General features: G+C 58.9%; 3 protein-coding genes across 4 annotated transcripts in view; all 3 read right to left on the bottom strand.

The window, feature by feature from the left end:
* Positions 1-2,037: 2,037 nt before the first annotated feature.
* Positions 2,038-4,076, bottom strand: LOC127392326 (uroplakin-3b-like protein 1). The gene is made up of 6 exons (XM_051636095.1): positions 3,830-4,076; positions 3,227-3,376; positions 2,885-3,116; positions 2,714-2,790; positions 2,252-2,381; positions 2,038-2,143 (listed from the first exon to the last, which is right to left on the bottom strand). Exons 1-6 carry the CDS (start codon positions 4,074-4,076, stop codon positions 2,038-2,040), a joined length of 942 nt encoding a protein of 313 aa, XP_051492055.1.
* Positions 4,077-4,400: 324 nt separating this feature from the next.
* Positions 4,401-8,084, bottom strand: LOC127392325 (uroplakin-3b-like). The gene is made up of 6 exons (XM_051636094.1): positions 7,985-8,084; positions 5,668-5,817; positions 5,358-5,577; positions 5,165-5,241; positions 4,813-4,927; positions 4,401-4,578 (listed from the first exon to the last, which is right to left on the bottom strand). Exons 1-6 carry the CDS (start codon positions 8,082-8,084, stop codon positions 4,401-4,403), a joined length of 840 nt encoding a protein of 279 aa, XP_051492054.1.
* Positions 8,085-9,849: 1,765 nt separating this feature from the next.
* DTX2 (deltex E3 ubiquitin ligase 2) overlaps positions 9,850-18,413 on the bottom strand; it is a 35,556-nt gene continuing 26,992 nt past the window's right edge. For both annotated transcript variants that reach the window (XM_051635924.1, XM_051635925.1), the window contains 5 exons: positions 13,396-13,466; positions 12,384-12,542; positions 12,135-12,296; positions 11,073-11,162; positions 9,850-10,199 (listed from right to left, as the gene is read on the bottom strand). In XM_051635924.1, coding sequence (XP_051491884.1) covers positions 9,975-10,199; positions 11,073-11,162; positions 12,135-12,296; positions 12,384-12,542; positions 13,396-13,466 — 707 coding nt within the window. In that variant the 3' untranslated portion in view covers positions 9,850-9,974. The remainder of the gene's footprint in view (positions 10,200-11,072; positions 11,163-12,134; positions 12,297-12,383; positions 12,543-13,395; positions 13,467-18,413) is intronic.

Raw genomic sequence — 18,413 nt, 5'->3', positions numbered from 1 at the left:
GGGGTCCCTGCTCGGCCCCAGGGCGGTGCGGGCCGGGGGTGCTCAGCAACGACCAGGCTCCCCTTGGGGCCCGGCTGCCCCCCGCTCCCCCCATAACCCTGCGGGCTGCAGCCCCCTCCCCCCCCCCCCCCCCTGCACCGGCCGCTCCCGCGCTCCAAATCCCACCTTTGGGTTGTGATTTTACCTTTTAGTGTGTGTGTTTTTTTAAGCACTGCACGTCCCGTGCTGCAGCACCCCCAGAGGCACCGGTGGCATTATTTTTATTTTGGGGGGGGACGGACGGGGAGACGGGGGGACGACGACGCTTGGAGCCATAAATAGAGGAGGGGGCACAGGCGAGACCTGCCCCGCTCGGGGCCTCACCCCTGGCACCCGGAGCCGGGGCTCAGGGCCATGACGGCAGACAACGAGGTCCTTGGCATTTGTGCCTGGCTGCGGCGGGGCCGTGACGGGGACGCAGCAGGGACAGGTTGGGGACACCCCGGGGACACCCCGCCCCGTCCCGCAGCTCTGCCCCGCAGCCTCCCCCGCACGGGGCACCAGGCACCCTCCCCTGCCACTGCCCCTCCCGCCTTCCCGTCTCTCCAGCCCCACACGCAGCCGGGGCCACACGTCCCACCTGCAGCACTGACAGGTGACAACCCCCCCCTTTCTTCTCCCCCCCACCCCAAGGTGCTCGAAGCCACTTTCGGGGTGAAACAGGTAGGACAGAGGGGACCCGCGTGAGCCCGGCCCTTCCCTCCGCCCGGGCTGAGCCCCGCAGGGGTTAATGGCTGGATTTGCTTGATTTCCTTGGCGGGGATCCACGGAGGTGGGATTCCGCGGGGGGTGGGAGGGGGCAGGTCGGTAACACCCCTCCCAGGGTGCACAGGGACACCCCGGTAAGGGCGCCGTGACCACGGGACAGGTATAAACCTGATGCAGGTATAAAGCTGATGCAGGTCTAAACCTTGGCGCGGTGCCTACGGAACACGCACGGGGGGGTTCACATCTGTATATGACACACACACCTACGTGCCCACCCGCCTGACACCTCCCCCTCCCCCCCAAAAAACAAATAAAAGGGGGGTGGGGGCACGGCCACTCTGCAGCGTTGTCCGCCCTTCTTGTCCTCAGCACCCGGGGGGTCTCATCCTGCCCAGGCTGCAGGATCAGGGCACCCAAGACTCCCACGCAGGACCAGGGACCCTCACCCTTGTGCAAGATCAGGAACCCACAAACCCCCAGGCAGGATCACGGATCCCCCACCCTTGAGCAGGATGGGGAACCCACAGTCTCTGCTGCAGGATGAGGAATGATGGATCAGGTCCCCTCCCCAGCCCTTGGCGCAGGATCAGGCCCCCGCGTGAAGGAGCAGGGCCACCCATTCCGGGGCAGGATCAGGCCCTGGGCTGCTGGTCCCTTCTTGCCATCTCGTGGCTAGTGAGGGAACATCAGCGGCAGGATTGGGCCAACTCTGGGTGGGGTGGGGGGGGAAGGGAGAAATCGCTGTGGGGTGAAGGAGAACGGATTAAAAACCCTCCCCATACCGCCCTTCCCCAATTCCTGAGGGCATTTCTGTGGCCCTCACCTGAACCCCAGGGCAGCTGGGGGGGGTGTCCCCTCAGTGCCCGGCACCCCAGGGGTCTTCTCCCTGTTTTGCAGGTGCGAAAATGCTTCTCCCAGAGCATCCCTGTCCCCATCCTGCCCCGGGTTGCAGCTCTGGCCCCACACTCAGGGATGTGGGGGACAGGGTTGGGACCACGGGGCTTTTCCCGAAGGCAGTGGGGTTTCGGGGGGTGCCATTCCCGGGGTGGGGGGGGGTGTGTGTGTCCCAAACAGGAGGCGGAGGCCGGGCACAAATCATGCGGAAAGGCTTTTTAATCTCCCTCCCCATCGAGGCTCCCTGGGGTTCTGCTCCACGGGGCGGCTCTGGCATCGCGCCCCTGCCCCCGGCGGTGCAATGCTGAGGGCACCCCAGGGCTTTCGGGGTGCTGGGAGAGGGCGGGGGGTGGTGGCAGTGCCGGGGAGGGGGGTGCGGTGGGGTGTAACAGGGGCTCAGAGCCGGGCAGCGGGCTGGTCGTAGACGTGGTGGGTGTTGTACTTCCTCACTGTCACCATCTCCGGCTTGGTGAAGGTGCTGCTGCCGCTGCAGGAGTCCGAGCTGGGGAGGGAAGGGGGGTTGTGAGGGTGGGGGGGCTACAGGGTCCACTCTCTGCTGGCAGGTCCCATGTGTACTGCCGGGGCTGTGGGCTGAGGGGGTGGCACTCACCTCCCGAAGATCAGCATGGCCACCAGCCCGGCCAGCAGGACGGCCAAGAGGATGGAGAGGATGGTGGTGATGGCGATCATGCCACCACTGTGCCTGCCCTCCATGGTGGAGGTGCTGCTGTAGGGGTCAGCTGGGGAGAGAGCAGGGTTGGGGGGAGTGGGGCCTGCACCCCAGGGCAGCTCAGGGTGCCTGGCTGGGCAAGGCACCTTCCTGGGCAATTGTAGGGTGCAAACGTGGGGTGTAAACGCGAGACGAGGTCCCGGGGAGCAGACGGACCGTGCAAAAGCAGAGGGCGATGGTGAGAAGCAAACACAGCGTGCAAGCACGACGTTTGCCTCAGTTTCCCCTGCTGCTCACAGGAGCCGTGCTCGGCGTGCAGCCCCTCCCAGCACCACCCCCTTGCCCCCCAACACCTGCTGTGGGACGGTGCGAGGGGCAGGACAAGCCCCCCAGCAGTAGTACCTTTATTCAGAGTGATAAGATCCGACCAGTCTGTCTCAGCCACAGGCTCGGAGCGGTTGAAGGCAAGGAACTTCACCCTGGGATGGGAAGGGAGGTTGGCTGTGCTCCCCTGAAGAGGAGAGCTGCTGCAGACCCCCAGGGGTGGGGACATATCCCCATGAGCTGCCTCACTTGTATGGCCCCGGGCCGGGCAGGGGGCCGTTGCAGGTGGGTCTTCCTGGATTATTGGCACAGCTGGTCTCGCTGCCCACCCGCAGCACCGTGATGTCCCCGGAAGAGTTTTGGCAGGGGTACTGGAGGATGCTGGTACCGAGGGTCATGTAGGCAGTGGTGGGAGACGGGAACGCCTGGTACGCCCCGGCGGGGTTCCCTGCCTGCAGGCTGTTACTGAAGTTTGCTGTGGCTGCAGGGAAGAGAAGAGGGGTAAGGAGGGACACCGAGGGGTGCAGGGAGCCCTGTGCACACCCGTGCCCAGTGCTGCTCCCTGGGGGACCCTCGCTGCACCCCACCTACCCTCGGGGGTGGCCACCACCAGCCAGATGATGATGTTGGTGTCGTTTTCCAAAGAGCGGAAGATACAGCGGGGCTGGTTCAGCGCGAAGGTGGAGGCGGTGATCCGGCCCATCAAAGAGTCGGCCAGAGTGGGGGTGTAGGAGACGTGGACTGGGGTGGGAAGCCAAAGGGGGAGATGCAGGGGAGGGTGGGAACCTCCTGCTGCAGCCCCTGAGCGACAGCTCCATCTGGCTGCAGCAGCATCAGGAGCTCGTGGTGGGGACGGGGACAGGACAGAGCTGACCCGTGTGATCCCAGCTGCGAACCCCCCTCTCCTCTCCCTCCCTCCCTCCATTTTGGGCTCAGACACAACGTGCTTCATGAAAAAGAGGAAATAAAGACACCCTCACGCCACCACCCAGGCAGGGACACCCCTGCCAGGCCCCCAGAGGACCGTGCCAGCAGGACCAGGTGGGTGACAGCAAGGCTGGCACCCAGACTAGGGGGGAGGCAGCATCACCTGCCCTGCACCTCCAGGCTGATCCTGGCACCCTTGCACAGATAACCCCAGCAAGCAGAGGACGGGGGACCCGCAGCCCTGCCCGGGGGTGCTGTTGGACTCACCCAGCCCGTGGGCCGTCGCCAGGAGCAGGAGGAACGGCAGGAACATCGTTGCGGGAGCGCGGGTGCCGAGGGCGGGAGTGCGGGCAGCCGGGCTCGGCGTCCCCGCGGGACCCACCCGGGGCCACCAACCGCCCACATTCCTGCGCCAGCCACGGCCCGTGGCAAACAGGTCGGGCTTGTTTCCCCGGGGAGCATCTGCCCCTCCCCAGCGCCCGCTGGCGAGGCCGGCTGAGAACTGCCCGCTCATGGCACCCGTGGGCAGCAGCTCTCAGCCAGGCAACGGGGCACAGAGAGTGTGTGTGTCTCCCAGGGTGATGCTCATCTTAGGGCTCCCCACAGATCCCACTGGTGTCAGCACGTGCTCCCCCGATACCAAGTGCCACCAAGCCAAGGCCCTGGGTTGTTTTTTGGGGGTCCCAGTGACCCCATCCACAGCCCTGTGTGGCCAATGGAGGGGGGGGGGCCCTGGGGATACCAGGCTGGTGCATGAGAGGGGGTGGCAGGTGGAGGGGGGGGGCATTTGTCCCACAGCCAGGCAAGGAGGAGGCAGAGCAAGGTGTAAAGCAAGAGTTTACTTGGCAGGACACGGATTCGGGTTTGGGGGGGCAAAACAGCCCAACCCCGGGGGGCTGCACCTGCAGCTGTGGGGCAGGGGCTGGGGCAGGGCTGGAGGGATGTGGTGGGTCCTGTAGGACCTGTGGGCGAAGGTTCTCAAATCCCGGCAGCACAGGGACCTCCACACCTTGGCTCTGTGGAGAAAGACAACAGAAGCATCAAGTGGGGTCTGCAGGGCTCTGCCAGCGCCCCCCCCCACACACACCCACCACCACCAAGGGGCCCTCCCTCTTTGCCAAACCCTCCGCTTGAAGAAAACAAGGTTTTTTACACTCTTAAAAGCATCCCCATGAGTTTGCTGATGTGGCTGGGAAGGGGGTGCTCCCTGCAGACACAGACACACCCCCCCCCCAGTGCAGCCCCCGTACCCCACGGCTCCGAGCAGGGCAGTGACCAGCCCAGCTCCCAGGCTGGCCAGGATGGAGGTGATGACCAGCACGTCACTGCTGCCCTGTGCAGTGTCCATGGTGCTCAGGCTGCTGGCTGGAAGAAGGCAGGATAAGGGATACGGGGGTCACAGGATGAGGGATATGGGGGTGCACAGGGGCTCAGGGATGGCACAGTGGAAAGGGGAGGGATAGGGTGGCTGGGGGAGATGGGGGATCTTGTCTCCCCTTTGGGGTTTGGGGTGATGGCACAGGGCTGACGCTGTGCTGCACGCTGGCACCACAGCCAGGCAGGGGTGGGGGACCCACGGGGGGACAGCAGTGCCACCAGTACCTCTCCGCAGGAGGATGGGGTCAGACCACCTGGTCTCTGCTTTGGGGCCGTGGCAGCCCATCACCAGGAACTTCACCCTGTGGGACGGGTGCAGCCGTGACATGGGTGGTGACACCGGGGGACAGGAGCGCGCCAGGGATGGGGAATTACCCCGGCCACGACCTCGGGGGGTGATCCATTCTGCCCACCTCACCTGTAGGGCCCCGGGGAAGGCAGGGGTCCGTTGCAGGGGTCCCAGCTGCCCTGGGCCCCACACTCTGTGTCACCCCCAACCCGCAGGAGGGCCGGGCTCGGCGCCGAGCAGGCGTACGTGGCCACCGCTGCCCGCAGAGTCATGTAGGAGTGGGTGGTGGGCAGCTGCTGGTATGGGGGCACGTCTGCCCAGGACGGGGGGTTTCTGAAGGTGGCTGAAGCTGCACGGCACAGAGAGAGGGTGGGTGGCTGCAGCGAGGGTCCCCCACATCCCTGCCCAGGGAGCGTGCGCCGGAGGGACGGGCACTCACCGTTGGCGAAGGCCACCACCAGCCAGACGGTGTCCGAGGCGTTGGCGTGCTGGTCGAAGACACAGTGGGGCCTCTCCAGAGTGAAGGTGGTGGCTGTGAGCTTCCCCAGCAGTGCCATGGGGGGCACACGGGGCACGTAGGGCAGCAGGGCTGGGGGGGGGGGCCAGGCAGTGAGCGGGGGATCCCGTGCTCTGCATCCCCCAGCAAGTGCCTGACCCCAGCCCACACCAACACGGGGAGCCCCCAGCTATGCCGGGCCCTGTAACCCCCTTCCCAACACAAACACCCTGCAAAGACCCACAGGGAACACGCCTCGCAGCCCCTCCAGACCCTCAGCCCCCCCTCTCCCCAGCAGAGTCACCCAGGCCTGTGGCTGTGCCCATCCCAGCCAGCACCAGCAGCACCCAGGGCAGCTCCATGGTGTTGTCCCGGTGGGGCTGGACGTGCTGCCCCGCTCCGCTCGCCCCGTCCCACTGCCGAGGGGACCGACCGCCCCCCAGCCCCTGCTGCAGGGACCGCCTGTGCTGGACCCTCCCAGCCCCGCATTCCTGCACCGGCTCCGCTGGTCCGGCAAGATCCTGCAGGCAAAGGGGCTGGCTGCACATCCCAGGTCACCCATTGGTCCCAACCTCCCCCCCCCCAAGGAGCCACCCCGCTGCTCTCCCTGAGCCAAAGTGCTGGAGAGGGTTGTGAGGACATCGGGCACAAGCCTGTGATGTGAAAGGGGAAACTGAGGCAGAGAGGAGGCATGTTCAAGAATAGGTTGCCAGAAGTTGGGGGGGTTTTTTGGGGGGCTATGGGGGCAGCTGGGCAAGCTGTCCTGCAACCCCGTTTGCCTCACCAGAACCTGGTGCCACCTGCTTGCCCTGTGTCCACCCAGCACTCAGAGCCAGGGCCACCCAGCTGGTCCTGTGTGCAGCCAGCCTTGCCCTGAGGGCTCGGGATCACTCTGGAGCCGTCACACCCAAAACTCACCCAAAAACCCCGAGTGTTCAAGGTAGAACAGTCCCACCCAACACCAGGGTGTGGAGGCACTGAAACTCCAGGGCCACCTCATGCTGACATGTTCCCACCCATCCTTCCCCCCCCAAATGGCAGCAGGGGCAGGACCACGGTCCCTCTCCCTGGGGAAAGGGTCCTTGAGCCCTCAGGATGGGGCCCGGATAGACCCTGGGACAGGAGCTGCCCCACAGCTCAGGGACCCTCCTGGCTGCCCCCAACCCCCCCAGGCTGCTCTCCATGCAGAGGGGTTTGAGGACTTTTCCTCCGGCTTTATCTGCAGCTGCCCACTCCCGCGTGGGAGTGGATTCCTCCCCCCCTCTCCCCTTTCCCAGGAGGAGCTGGGACAGCTCCTGCAGATTAAGTGGAAATGGGGCAGGGGAAGATTACACAGCCCAGCTGCGAGGGGATCAGCAGGCGCAGCTGCAGCCTCCATCCCTCCTCCCCTCCCAGCAACACCAGCCCCAGGGGCCACAGATGGCCAGGAGGGACAAGCCAGACCTCCCCCCCCCAGCACACACAGACTTCTCCCATCTCCCCAGCAGGGTGCCAGCGGTGTGGGGAGGCAGGCAGGGTGACGCAGGGGACACTGAGTCACAGTTTCAGCTGTCGGGACATGGTGCCCAAACATACCTGAGGGGTCATGGATGGCTGAGAATAACCCTCCTGCAAACGAGCCGGCAGCGCCGGGGGGGGGAGGGGGGTGGAAACCCCCACCTTGGGGGGGTTTCAGGGCCGGGGGGGTGACCCGGTGCTGTCACTCAGACCGGTCTGGTGACATTATAAGCACTTCTTTGGGGCTCTGTCCCCGCCCAGCATCGCTGTCGTGCCTTCCCAGGCGGCTGCAGCCCCTGCCCCAGGGCACAGCATCTCCCTGAGCAGCAGTTGTCAGAGCTCCTGGCTCTGCTGCTTTCCACCCTTTTGCTGCCCACAATCCACACACACCCCCCCATGTGACATGGCACGGATGTTTGGAGATGTTTCATGTCCTTGTGCCAGACAGGGATGAGCTGCTGAGCTTCATGCCATGGTGGCCCAAACCTGGACCAGCCCTGACGTGGGGAGGCTCCGGCTGATTCACGCACAAGGAGCATCTACCAGAGGTGCCTCAGGCCCAAGCTCAGCAGGAAATTCTTGCTTTGTACAGGGCTGGGTGAACCCTGCTCAATCCTCGCTTCAATTCACTGGTTTGATTGCTGAGAGAACATGATCCAGGGATAGAAATCTGAGATTTTCAACTCAAAACCCTCCCCCTTTCGCAACCAGGGCGGGAAAGGAACCGACACGGCCTGTTTCTCTAGAGCTCAGCAACACAGACCTGGACCTGCTGCTTCCTCAGCTGCAGACAATAAACTGGGGGGAGCATTGATCTCCAGGGTAGGAAGGCTCTGCAGAGGGACCTGGACAGGCTGGATCATTGGGTCAAGGCCAGCTGTAGCAGGTCCAGCAAGGCCAAGTGCCAGGTCCTGCACTTGGGTCACTGCAACCCCAGGCAATGCTACAGGCTTGAGGCAGAGTGGCTGGAAAGCTGCTCAGTGGAAAAGGACCTGGGGGTGCTGGTGGACAGCCAGAGGAACATGAGCCAGCATGTGCCCAGATGGCCAAGAAGGCCAACAAGCATCCTGGCCTGCAGCAGGAATGGCGTGGCCAGCAGGAGCAGGGGAGTGATCGTGCCCCTGGACTCAGCACTGGTGAGGCTGCACGTCAAGCACTGTTCAGTTCTGGGCCCCTCACTACCAGAAGGACATTGAGGTGCTAGAGCATGTCCAGAGGAGAGCTACCAAGCTGGTGAAGGGCCCAGAGAGCAAGTCCTGTGAGGAGAGGCTGAGGGAACTGGGGATGTGTGGTTTGGAGAAGAGGAGGCTGAGGAGAAACCTTATTGCTCTCTGCAACTACCTGAAAGGAGGTTGTGGGGGGGTGGGTGTGTTGGCCTCTGCTCCTGGGTGAGTAACAACAGGACTAGAGGAAATGGCCTGAAGTTGCACCAGGGGAGGTTTAGAATTGATATTAGGAAGGACTTCTTAGCCATAACAGTGGTCAGGCACTGGAAGGGGCTGCCTAAGGGGGTGGTTGAGTTGCCATCCCTGGAGGTATTAATAAAATGTGTAGATGTGGCAGGTCAGGACATGCTGAAGTGGGCAGGGTGGTTTTTATCTGGGTTGACAGTCAGGCTCCAATCTGAGAGGTCTTTTCCAACCATGACAGCTCTGTGATTGAGCTACCAGGTGACAAGAAGACCAGGGACAAGCTGAGCAAGGCCCGTGGGACTGGGGCAATATCCAATGTGCAGGTGCTAGTGCTCCTGCCAGGCAGAATTCCCAGTGCAGGGACATAGTGCTGCCCAGAGATCATCTCTGCCCTCAGCCCTGCATGGCTGCCAGCACAGGCCAGATGGCAGGGGAGGACAGTGGCCTGTCACCACCTGGTGGCACCAGCACAAAGTGGCTGAACTACCTCCTCCCCTGCTGAGGCTTCACCGGGCACAAACAGCCCCAAAAGGCCATTTCACCCGAGAGAGGCAGGAGAGAGGGGCAGGTCCTGCCACTGGGGCTTCAGGAGGAGAGGAGATGGGATGGCAGGTCACAGCAAGAGCCACGGGCTGTGACTTCCCACAGGATGGACACTCCTGGGTCACCTCTGCTGGCACCTGCAGCGACAGAACCTCAGTTTCTGGGGGGTGAAGCACTGAGAACCTGCCTTCCCCCCCCTCTGGGACCATCACCCTGGGTCCTGCCTCTGCAGCCATTTGTGTCCCTCCAGCAGAGCTGAGCTTTTTCTTCTTCCTGCTGGCTGGATTGAGTGTCCCCCAGCTCTGTGGAGCAGGCAGGTCCCCCAGAGAAGGCCACCTGAAGGCAAAGCAGTGACTTGCCCTGGAAATGAAGCATTTATTATGGCCAAGCAGAGGGACAGGGGTGGGAAGGAGGAGACTTCACTGCAAAAGGTACCTTGGAGACAGGGAGCTGTGGGGAGCCAGAGGAGACCCTCATGTAAGAGCAAGACACCCCCCTCTCCCCAGGTGTTACCAAGGCAAGATCCTGCTTTCACAAGGTCTGTCAACCTCAGAACTACCCTCCCAGCTAGTCCCAGATGTGGCCATCAACCCCACCCTGAGACACAAGCACAGTTTCTACACCAACAGCCCTCCCCCCTCCCCAAGAAAAGGCTGCCAAGAGTGGGCAGGGCTCCCACAGAACAGTGTTATTGCTCAGTGTGACAGGTGGTCAAACACAGGAACTTAAGGCAACAGGAATAAGTGCACTAGGTGGGCCCCTGACCCGTGCACAGCACAGCCAGGCCCCAACCTCAGCTCATTGTCCCAGACAGTCCTCAGTGACACCCTGAGCAGCCAGCTCTGCCAGCACATTGTCCAGATAGTTGGGGTCAGGGTAGCCATGGCCACTCAGGTTTGTGTCCATCTCTGTCTTGTGGTGGATCTCGTTCCACACCACCGTGTTGCTCTCGCCGGTGGTGCTGGAGGTGCCCACGGTGAAAATCAGGCGTCTCTTCCAGGCCACCCTCAGGAGCTCCAGGACCTAGAAGTAGAAAGGAGGCTTGGATCATGAAAGCAGCTTGCCAGAAGCTTAACAGCCTGAATCTGCTGTAGCAGAGAGAAACCAAAGATCCCAGCATCAGGAGGAGGTTTATCCTTCCTAGGTACCCACGTGGTGCCCCTGATGGGAAGGCCAGGAGACCTTATCACCATGTACCAGTACATAGAGGGTGGCCACCAAGAAGATGGAGACTCCCTTTTTACAAGAAGTCACATGGAAAAGACAAAGAGTAATGGGAACAAGTTACTCGTGGGGAGATTCTGATTGGACTCCAGAAGAAAAGTTTTCACCAAGTGAACAGTTAGACACTGGAATAATCTCCCAAGGGAAGTGGTGGATTTCCCTACACTGGGCAGCTTTAAGACTCAGCTTGACAGGGTGTTGGGCCATCTCATTTGAACTACAGTTTTACCTAGAAAAGTTGGAAAAGATGATCCTTAAGGTCTCTTCCAACCTGGCATGATCATTCCCTACACATATTGGTCTCCCAGGACTTGAAAAAATCCAAGTTGAGACAAACATGCCCACCCAGAGGAAATGGGGATGGGAAAAGCCAGACTTTGAGCTCAGTGGTTCTCAGTGCTATAGCCCAAGCCAGGCCAGGAGTGTCTTCCCAAAGGATCAGATGAGATGAAGGGGTGAACAAGCAGAACAGTATTCCCAATCAAAGCTGTGAAGAAGCAGTGAAGATCTTCATGGGCAGAGGGGTTACAAATACATGTAAGGAACAACCAGCATGGACAGCTACCAAGAATAGCTGGTTGGCAGCATGGGGACAGCTCCTGTGCTGATCCACCAACACAGAGCCAAGAGACAACCTGAGAAGGGTCAGGCTCCCAGGGTGTGATATCTCACCTTCCTGCCCTTCTCATTGTCTGGCAGGTAACAATAGCGAGGAAAGCCTCTTGCTGTGTATGGTGTCCCAGGGTTGGGGTGCTCAGGGCCCTGCAATAGAGAAGACACGTTTGTCATGGACATGTCCACCTTCCCAGGAACTGGGCAATCCTGCAGCAGCAGGATTTGACACAGGCTCATCTCAAACCAGCTCTTTCCTGTAAAAGGCACAAGGTATCACAGATGATGATGATGAGCTGATTTGTTCTTATGGCACAGAAGAGTATTATGGGTCCTCCAAGAGTGGTCTCATGCTGGGATGCAAAGCCAGCTCTCTTCAGCTTACTGCAATTCTGGTGGGACACAGCCCTAAACCACAGTTTTTCCTACATGGTCTGATGACTCTAAACCCACCACCCAGCTCAAACCTTTGCAAACTCACTGCAGTCACCAAAACCTCAGGCCTGGGCTGCAAAACCAGGTGCTGGGATCTCTCCCTCCTTGTCAGCATGGGCTGAGCATCCTACCTGCTTCACACAGACATGAGCCCTTCCTGCAGGGGAAAGGCTGTTGGAGAGTCTGGGACCACTCCAAGGGGAAAAAGCTCTTTCATAGAGGAGACTCAAGTCACCTGTACACTAAATTGCTCTCTACAATTACCTTAAACGAGGTTGTAAAGAGGTGGGGATCAGTCTGTTCAATGAAGTTACAGGTGATAGGACAAGTGATGGCCTCAAGTTGGGCCAAGGGAGGTTTAGATTGGATGTTAAGAAGAATTTATTCACTGAAAAGGTTATCAGGCATTGGAACAGACTGCCCAGGGCAGTGGTGGAGTCCCCATCCCTGGAGGGATTTAAGAGTCATACATGTAGTACTGAGGGATATGGTTTAGTTAAGGACTTGTCTGAGGTTGATAGTGGTGCTCTGATCTTTAAGGTCTTTTCCAACAAAGGTGATTCTATGGTCCTGTAAAGAGCAGCCAGTACACCTGGGGCTGCTCAGTGGTGTGTCTACTGGATCCCAAGACTTTTCTGGGAGGCCCTCACAGCTCATGCTGTCCCTGCCCACACACTGAGCACTCACCTGGATGCCACTGCTGATGCGATACACGATCTGGATGGTCCCACAGTCCTGGTGCCCAGGGAGGGACTGGGGGAAAGTGGAGACTTCCATCTTCCCTTTGGGCTGAGTACCTGTTCTCACCCCGTAGATGGTTTTACAAGAGGGACACTGCAAACTCCCATCCTGCCAGGAGAGAGCAGCAGACGTCAGGGCTCCACAGCCCAGCCACCGGGACACAGGGGAGCTGGTGGGGACAGCCCAGCCCAGTACCTGGTTCCCGTTGGAATACATGGCCAGCAGGCAGAGCATGTGGAAGGAGTGTTGGCAGCTGGTCAGGCGACCCACAGACTCTGCCTTGATGCTGCTGCTCTTGCACGTGTCACTGTAGCCTGAGGGGGAGGAGAGCTTCTCCATGCAGATGATACAGTCCTGGAGTGGAAGACAGAAAGGAGAAAACCACCATGTAGTGCAAGCAGTCATCAACGACTGACCCAGCAGGGAAGTGCTGGAGGAGATGCTTCAGAAGAGCTGCCTCCTACTCTAATTCTTCCTTTTTGAGGTTTAAGGGCACAGAGAAAGGTTTCCTTGGCTGGCTGGAATCACTCGCTCCACCATCTCCTGGACAGCACAGGAAGAGAGCCCATCAGAGTAGGAACTGCCTACGGATATATCCTGCTCCCCTATGAAGAGGAAACCAAAGCCAAACTCCCTCCTCCACCCCAGGACCTGCCTGCCCCCAACTCCAGGGGGCACAGGCTCCAGGGGGCACAAGGAGGCACTGCCAGGCTTAGCTACACAACCCACAGTGTGCTTTCTCTGTCACAGTCCTCTGACAAGGACATGCCACCAGGTACCTGGCCACACTTGCTGCAGAACAAGGTGGGGCTGGCAGAATGCTGGCTGCATTGTTGTAGGAAAGACCTTGGGGGGGTAGAGGGAGAGCAGGGCTCTGTTGTGGTCATCTGTCTGTGGTAGCTGGAGATACTTTGACAGATACTTTAAGGTAGCTCAGATAACAACTAAATGTGTATCACGAGGTCTCTAGTGTTGCTCAGGGCTCCAGTTCTGGTTTCACTTGTTATCACTTTCTATGATACCAACATGTGGGCTTCAGGCAGAGCTGAGACCTCTGCATCCAGCACCAATGGTGCCACTGCAAGCTGCAGCATCTGCCACATGGGATGCCCACGGAAAAGATGGTCCTCAGGCATCACCATGGTTTTCACAGCATCCCAAAAAACAAGCTACTGGGCAAACTGGAGTGACTTCACTGTTCTCTCACCTCATCAGCAGGAGTGCCCTTCATCTCTTCCAGGTACTTCTTCACCACTGCTTCTGGATCAGTTGGTGTAGCTGCACGAGAAGAGATGAGAAAAAGAGAGAAGACATCAGACACCAAGAAATACAAGGGGCACATGCAGGGTGAGCTAGAGAGAAGGGAGACAAGCAAGTCACTGGCCAGGAGGCCAAGGAGAAAGGCTTGGGTTAGAGGGGGAGAAGAGGCTGCTCCAGCTCATCCCTACAAGCTCCACAATGTCTTTGCTATCAGAAATGGCTACCACCAGGAAGGTGAGTGCTGCAGATGGAGAACCCACTGGCAGATGTTGGTGTCCTGTGCTATACACCCAGGAGTGTCTGGAGCTGCTGTGCTCCAGTTCTCCCCACATACCCCAAGTAACACCAGTCAGGTCCCAGCTGGACTTTGTGCACACCAGAGGCCAGCTAGGATCAAACCCAACCCAAGGACCCTGTGGTCTTGGTGGGACAGAGGACTGCATACATCCATGCTGCCAAAGGAGCAAAGGCATTCCCACATCACCCCAGCAGGCACCTGACAAGGAGACCCAGCAACACATGGAGCTTCAGGCCCTGTTTTGGGTGTGGCAGAACAAGCCTCACATCCTCACCACAAAGCAGTGGCTTTTCTATCAAGCTTCCACATACTTCCAGCAGGACACACTGCAAGTCACAGGGTGTGTAAAACAAACCAGTTCTCTAACAGGTATTTGCACTTGTATCTTCACATTTTCCTAAACATGCTCCCTGGTCCCCCCAGGGTGCTATGGGGGCACCTTGACAGGGAGCAGAAGGTCACCCTGCAGCACAGACAGCTGGGTGAGATGCATTCAGGGAAGAGACACCTTTTCACCACAGGCCAGCTCATTTGGGGCAACAGAAGAGAAAAAGGCAGAGAGCAAACATGGGTGGAAAACCCTTCAGCTAAAGAAGCCTGGTGAACTGGGAGTTGGACTCTCCTAAATGAAGACAGTCATTATTAAGGTGAGTTATTTTCAGAAGGGAATTCCTGGCCATCCTGAAACACACCATTTCTGAAAGCAGTAGCAGGAAGAAGGGATGATTGAACACATGGAGCAAGAAAAGGAGCCCAGGAGGTGAAGGGATGTTCCCTCCAAGTGCCAGGAGGAGATGCCTGACATCTTCAGGCACAGCAGCGCTGTGAGGATCACCCTCTGGAGACCCTTATTCAGGAAGGTAACAGGATAAAACAAGCATTAAGCCCAAGAGCAACACAGAAATAGGTATTTTCGACTTCAGGGGTATGTCCAAATCCCCTGGAAAAGCACTGCCAAGAACAGCCACAAGAAGAGCAGGAGACAAGGGGAAGCCCGAGCAAGGCCCAGCCTTCCAGCTCAGCAGTGCCAGGAGCTGCTTCAAGGCCTCATCACCAGACCCCACTGGGGGTGCAGCTCCTTGTCTTATCCCAAGGGGTCTCTCCTCTGCTGGGACCTTGCTCACACACAGCTCAGTGAGTGGCACAGGGATGCAACCAGCCTGAACTGTCCCAGCTCGTGGTCAGAGCTCAGCCCAGCGGGAGCTGTGCCTGAAGCCCTCCCAGCAGTGCTTGGTGGTGTCCCTGCTCCAGGCTGGCACTTTCCACGTGTGACAGTTGGAACCAGGCTCTGGCTTGCAACCACAAGAGACCTTTATGGTCACACGTGAGACAGGAGCTCCAGCTGCTTCTGCTCCAGAGGTTTGGGAGAGGACCATTTGAGCAGGGCTAGCTGTTACCCACCACAACTCCAGCCACTTCCACAGGCACCCAGTCACAACGCCCACCACACGCTTCTTCCTGAGGATCCTGTGCTGCCTGCCAGACTGACCACCAAGCCCTTCTAGACTGAGTTTTCCAGCTGGCTCTTTTCCAAGTGCCCTTCCTCCTTGTCTCCTCTGGCTAGGGGCTGGAGACAGCAACGCCAAAAAGCTGTGCAGACAAGGTGGGGAGCAGGGAGGGTGTGTTACACCAGCAAGGCCTGCCCAGCACTTGGCAGAAGGCCCCAGCTCAGCACCTCCCACCTGCAGAACAGACCTGAGCAGCTTTAGAGCAGTTCACCTTGTTCAGGACAGCAGAGGACGCTCCTTCCCCAGAGCCCCTGCTGTTCCTTTCTCCTGCTGCCGATTTTCCTTCCTCTGTAGCAGATCAGACAAACAAAGAGCTGACTTGCCCAAGAACTACCCAGGCTCATTCGAATCCTATCAGTGAAAAGGAGACAAAAACCCTGGTGCAGAGCTGGGTAAGAGGGAGGGTAAGAAAGCTCTTGTAGAGTCTGTGGGGCACAGCAGGGATCTTGGGCAAAGGAAATGGCATGACACCACCTCAGCAGCTGGCATTAGGATGGAGCTGGGGGCAATCAGAAGAGACCCTTAGGCAACCCACTCCTGAAGGGTTTGCATGGTGGCATCTCCAGTCTGTTCCTGCTACTCCTGCTGCCACAACGCTCTAATGCATTTAGATCCACCACAATGGCCTGGACAGAGAAAGGGCTGTATAGCCCAGATGCTTTAGAAAACCTGTCCCCAGCTGCAAGTGCTTGAATGCCCAGTTTCAAGGAAGCCTTTTGATCCTGAGAACTTGCAGCACGGAGGGGGAGCTGTAAGAAGGCTGGGAGGCACAGCACGAGCCACGTGCACTTCAGGACATGAATCACTTCCTTACTGCACCATTAGCTCCATAAGAGTGCTTGCCTCCAAATCTTTGTTCTAACCATCCCTTGGGATCACCAAAGCCTCTTCAGTCCCTGGAGTTTTCAGGATTCAATAGAGGATTGAAAATGCAATAGCAGCATCGACCAGTGCTGTTCCTCACCAGCTGGCCTAGTGCTGTGCTACTGATTTATCTGGGATGTGAAGGAATGTTTCACCATTCTTCCACTTACAAAAAGATGAATAACTATATATATATTTTTTTTTTAATGCTTCCCCTTCCTCCCAGTAGATAACAAGTTGCTTGCAGAAGCAAGGGCTTTTCACAGGCAACATTTAACAGATGTGTTTTGAATCCTTCCTCAGCAACCAAATGCTTGCAGCAGTAACAAACCTCCTCCTGCACCTCAAAACGAGCCATATGGTTGGCAGCAGGCTTTTTTTTTTTATACCCTAACACAGGCCAGACACAGGTTGTTTCTACTTATTGCCATGGATCGTCACCTAACTCATCACCTCTGCCCTCTGCTTCCTGGATTTGCAAAGGTTGGATCTACTGGCCTCAACCCCCAGGAGGGCTGTTCAGAGATGGGGAAGGTGACGGAGGATCTGGTGTCAAAAATGGGTTTCTCCACATTGAGCATTTCAGCAGCCAACCATGCTGCTCTGGTCAGGACACAGAGCATCCCTGCTACTGCAGCCTGGTTCCTTCAGCAGATGATCCCCCATGGGAACAACCAGCTCCCCCAACGCTGGGGGACTCCCCAGTCCCACCCATCCCACTGGCACAGTCCACAGTCCCAGCTGGAGGTGGTCAGACATACAGGGAGCAGCATCAGCCAGGATTAACCCCTTGCCAAGCCAAATCCCAGCCTGCTTGGCAAGAAAGGCCAAGTGTGCTCAGCTCCCTTCCCTCCGTACTGCAGCATTCCACATGGAGAGGACACACAGGAAAACCTCTGAGACTGAAGGGAAGGGACAGTGTTCCCATCAGGCAGGAGGGTAACAAGTGGCACAGCAGACCCAAACCAAACACTTTCTTCCCTCAGTCTCCCTGGCAGGGCCCTGGGAAGGCAGGGGAGCTCTGTGGTGACTGGCTGCATGCCCAGGCAGCACAGCAGCCCCGGAGAGACCTGGACAAGCCTTTGGGAAGGCAGCCCAGATCCATCAGGATAGCACCCCCAACAGCACAGAGCCTGACCACTGCTCCCCTGGGACCTTCAGCACCCATCTGGGGCCAGACACACCATGGCCACAAAACACAGACCGTTAACAAGTCCTGACTAATTAGCACCTTTGTTGTACACAACCCAGCTACTCACCAAGCTGGCTGGACTTTCACCACTGCCACCTGGACCTCCCTGCAGCCAGGGTCTGCAGCAGGAAGGGGCTGGCAGGGGTACACTGCACCCACCACCTCTTACTGTGGCTCACCAACAGCCTCCTTCTGGATGCACAGCTCCTGCTAGAGCTCTCCACGAGGGGAGATCCCAGGGGAAGGATGTGGGAGGAGAAAGGGCCCACGATGCACAAATTTAGGGTGCAAAACAGGGCAAGAGAACAGTCCGGCCAAAAGTCAGGCTCAGGACTCACACTGCAGAGCAGAACTCCTAAGCCCAGAGGGGTGTTGTACAAACACAACTTGTTCCTAGGAGAGACTGAGCACCTTCTTTATCCTGGGAATCTGCAGGACCAGCCTCCCCAGCAATGGGGACCCTCCCTTCTCGTGGGTCAGCCTAGGCAAGGGCAGAGCTGGCCAAGCATCTCCTCTGTAGCACGTCCTGAGCAAGACAAGGATGGCTGGGACCAGTGCTGCCCTGCCAGGTGGGAGAAGGAGCTGCTTAGTGCCTCTTCCCGAGACAACTGTCCCCTCCCTGCTCCCCAGGCCTGGAGGTGTCCTGTCCCCAGCAGGTGGCATTGGAGAGCTGGCAGGGAGGTGGCAGCCAGGCAGGTCCCCAAGCCTGGCACAGTGGCCTGGCCACCCCCAGGGGCCCAGACTGGTGCCCTCCCTGGCCCAGCACTGCCAGCCCTTGGCCCAGGTGTGAGCTCTGGGGTGCTTCAGCTGATCAACCAGCATCTTGTCCTCACTGACGGGACGTGTGACACTTGGCAGGGTGACAACCACCCCTCTGCTCCCCAGGAGGACACCCCAAAACCGTGTGCTGCTCTCACCTCCAGCCCACATCCTGTCCTACTCACCTGCCCCATTTCTTGCCCTGCTTGGCTGCTCTCCCCACCCTGCTCAGCAGTTCCAAGCCATATCCTCTGTTAACACCCCAGTCTTACCAGCATCCCAGCACTTGCACCCACGTCTCCTCCACCCCAAGGAGGGGCTGGACACTACAGAGCCCACCGAGG

This window comes from Apus apus, chromosome 18 (genome assembly GCF_020740795.1).
Source record: "Apus apus isolate bApuApu2 chromosome 18, bApuApu2.pri.cur, whole genome shotgun sequence".
Classification (NCBI taxonomy): domain Eukaryota; kingdom Metazoa; phylum Chordata; class Aves; order Apodiformes; family Apodidae; genus Apus; species Apus apus.
Note: the sequence above shows the minus strand (reverse complement) of the source record. Positions and strands in the feature narration are given on the sequence as shown.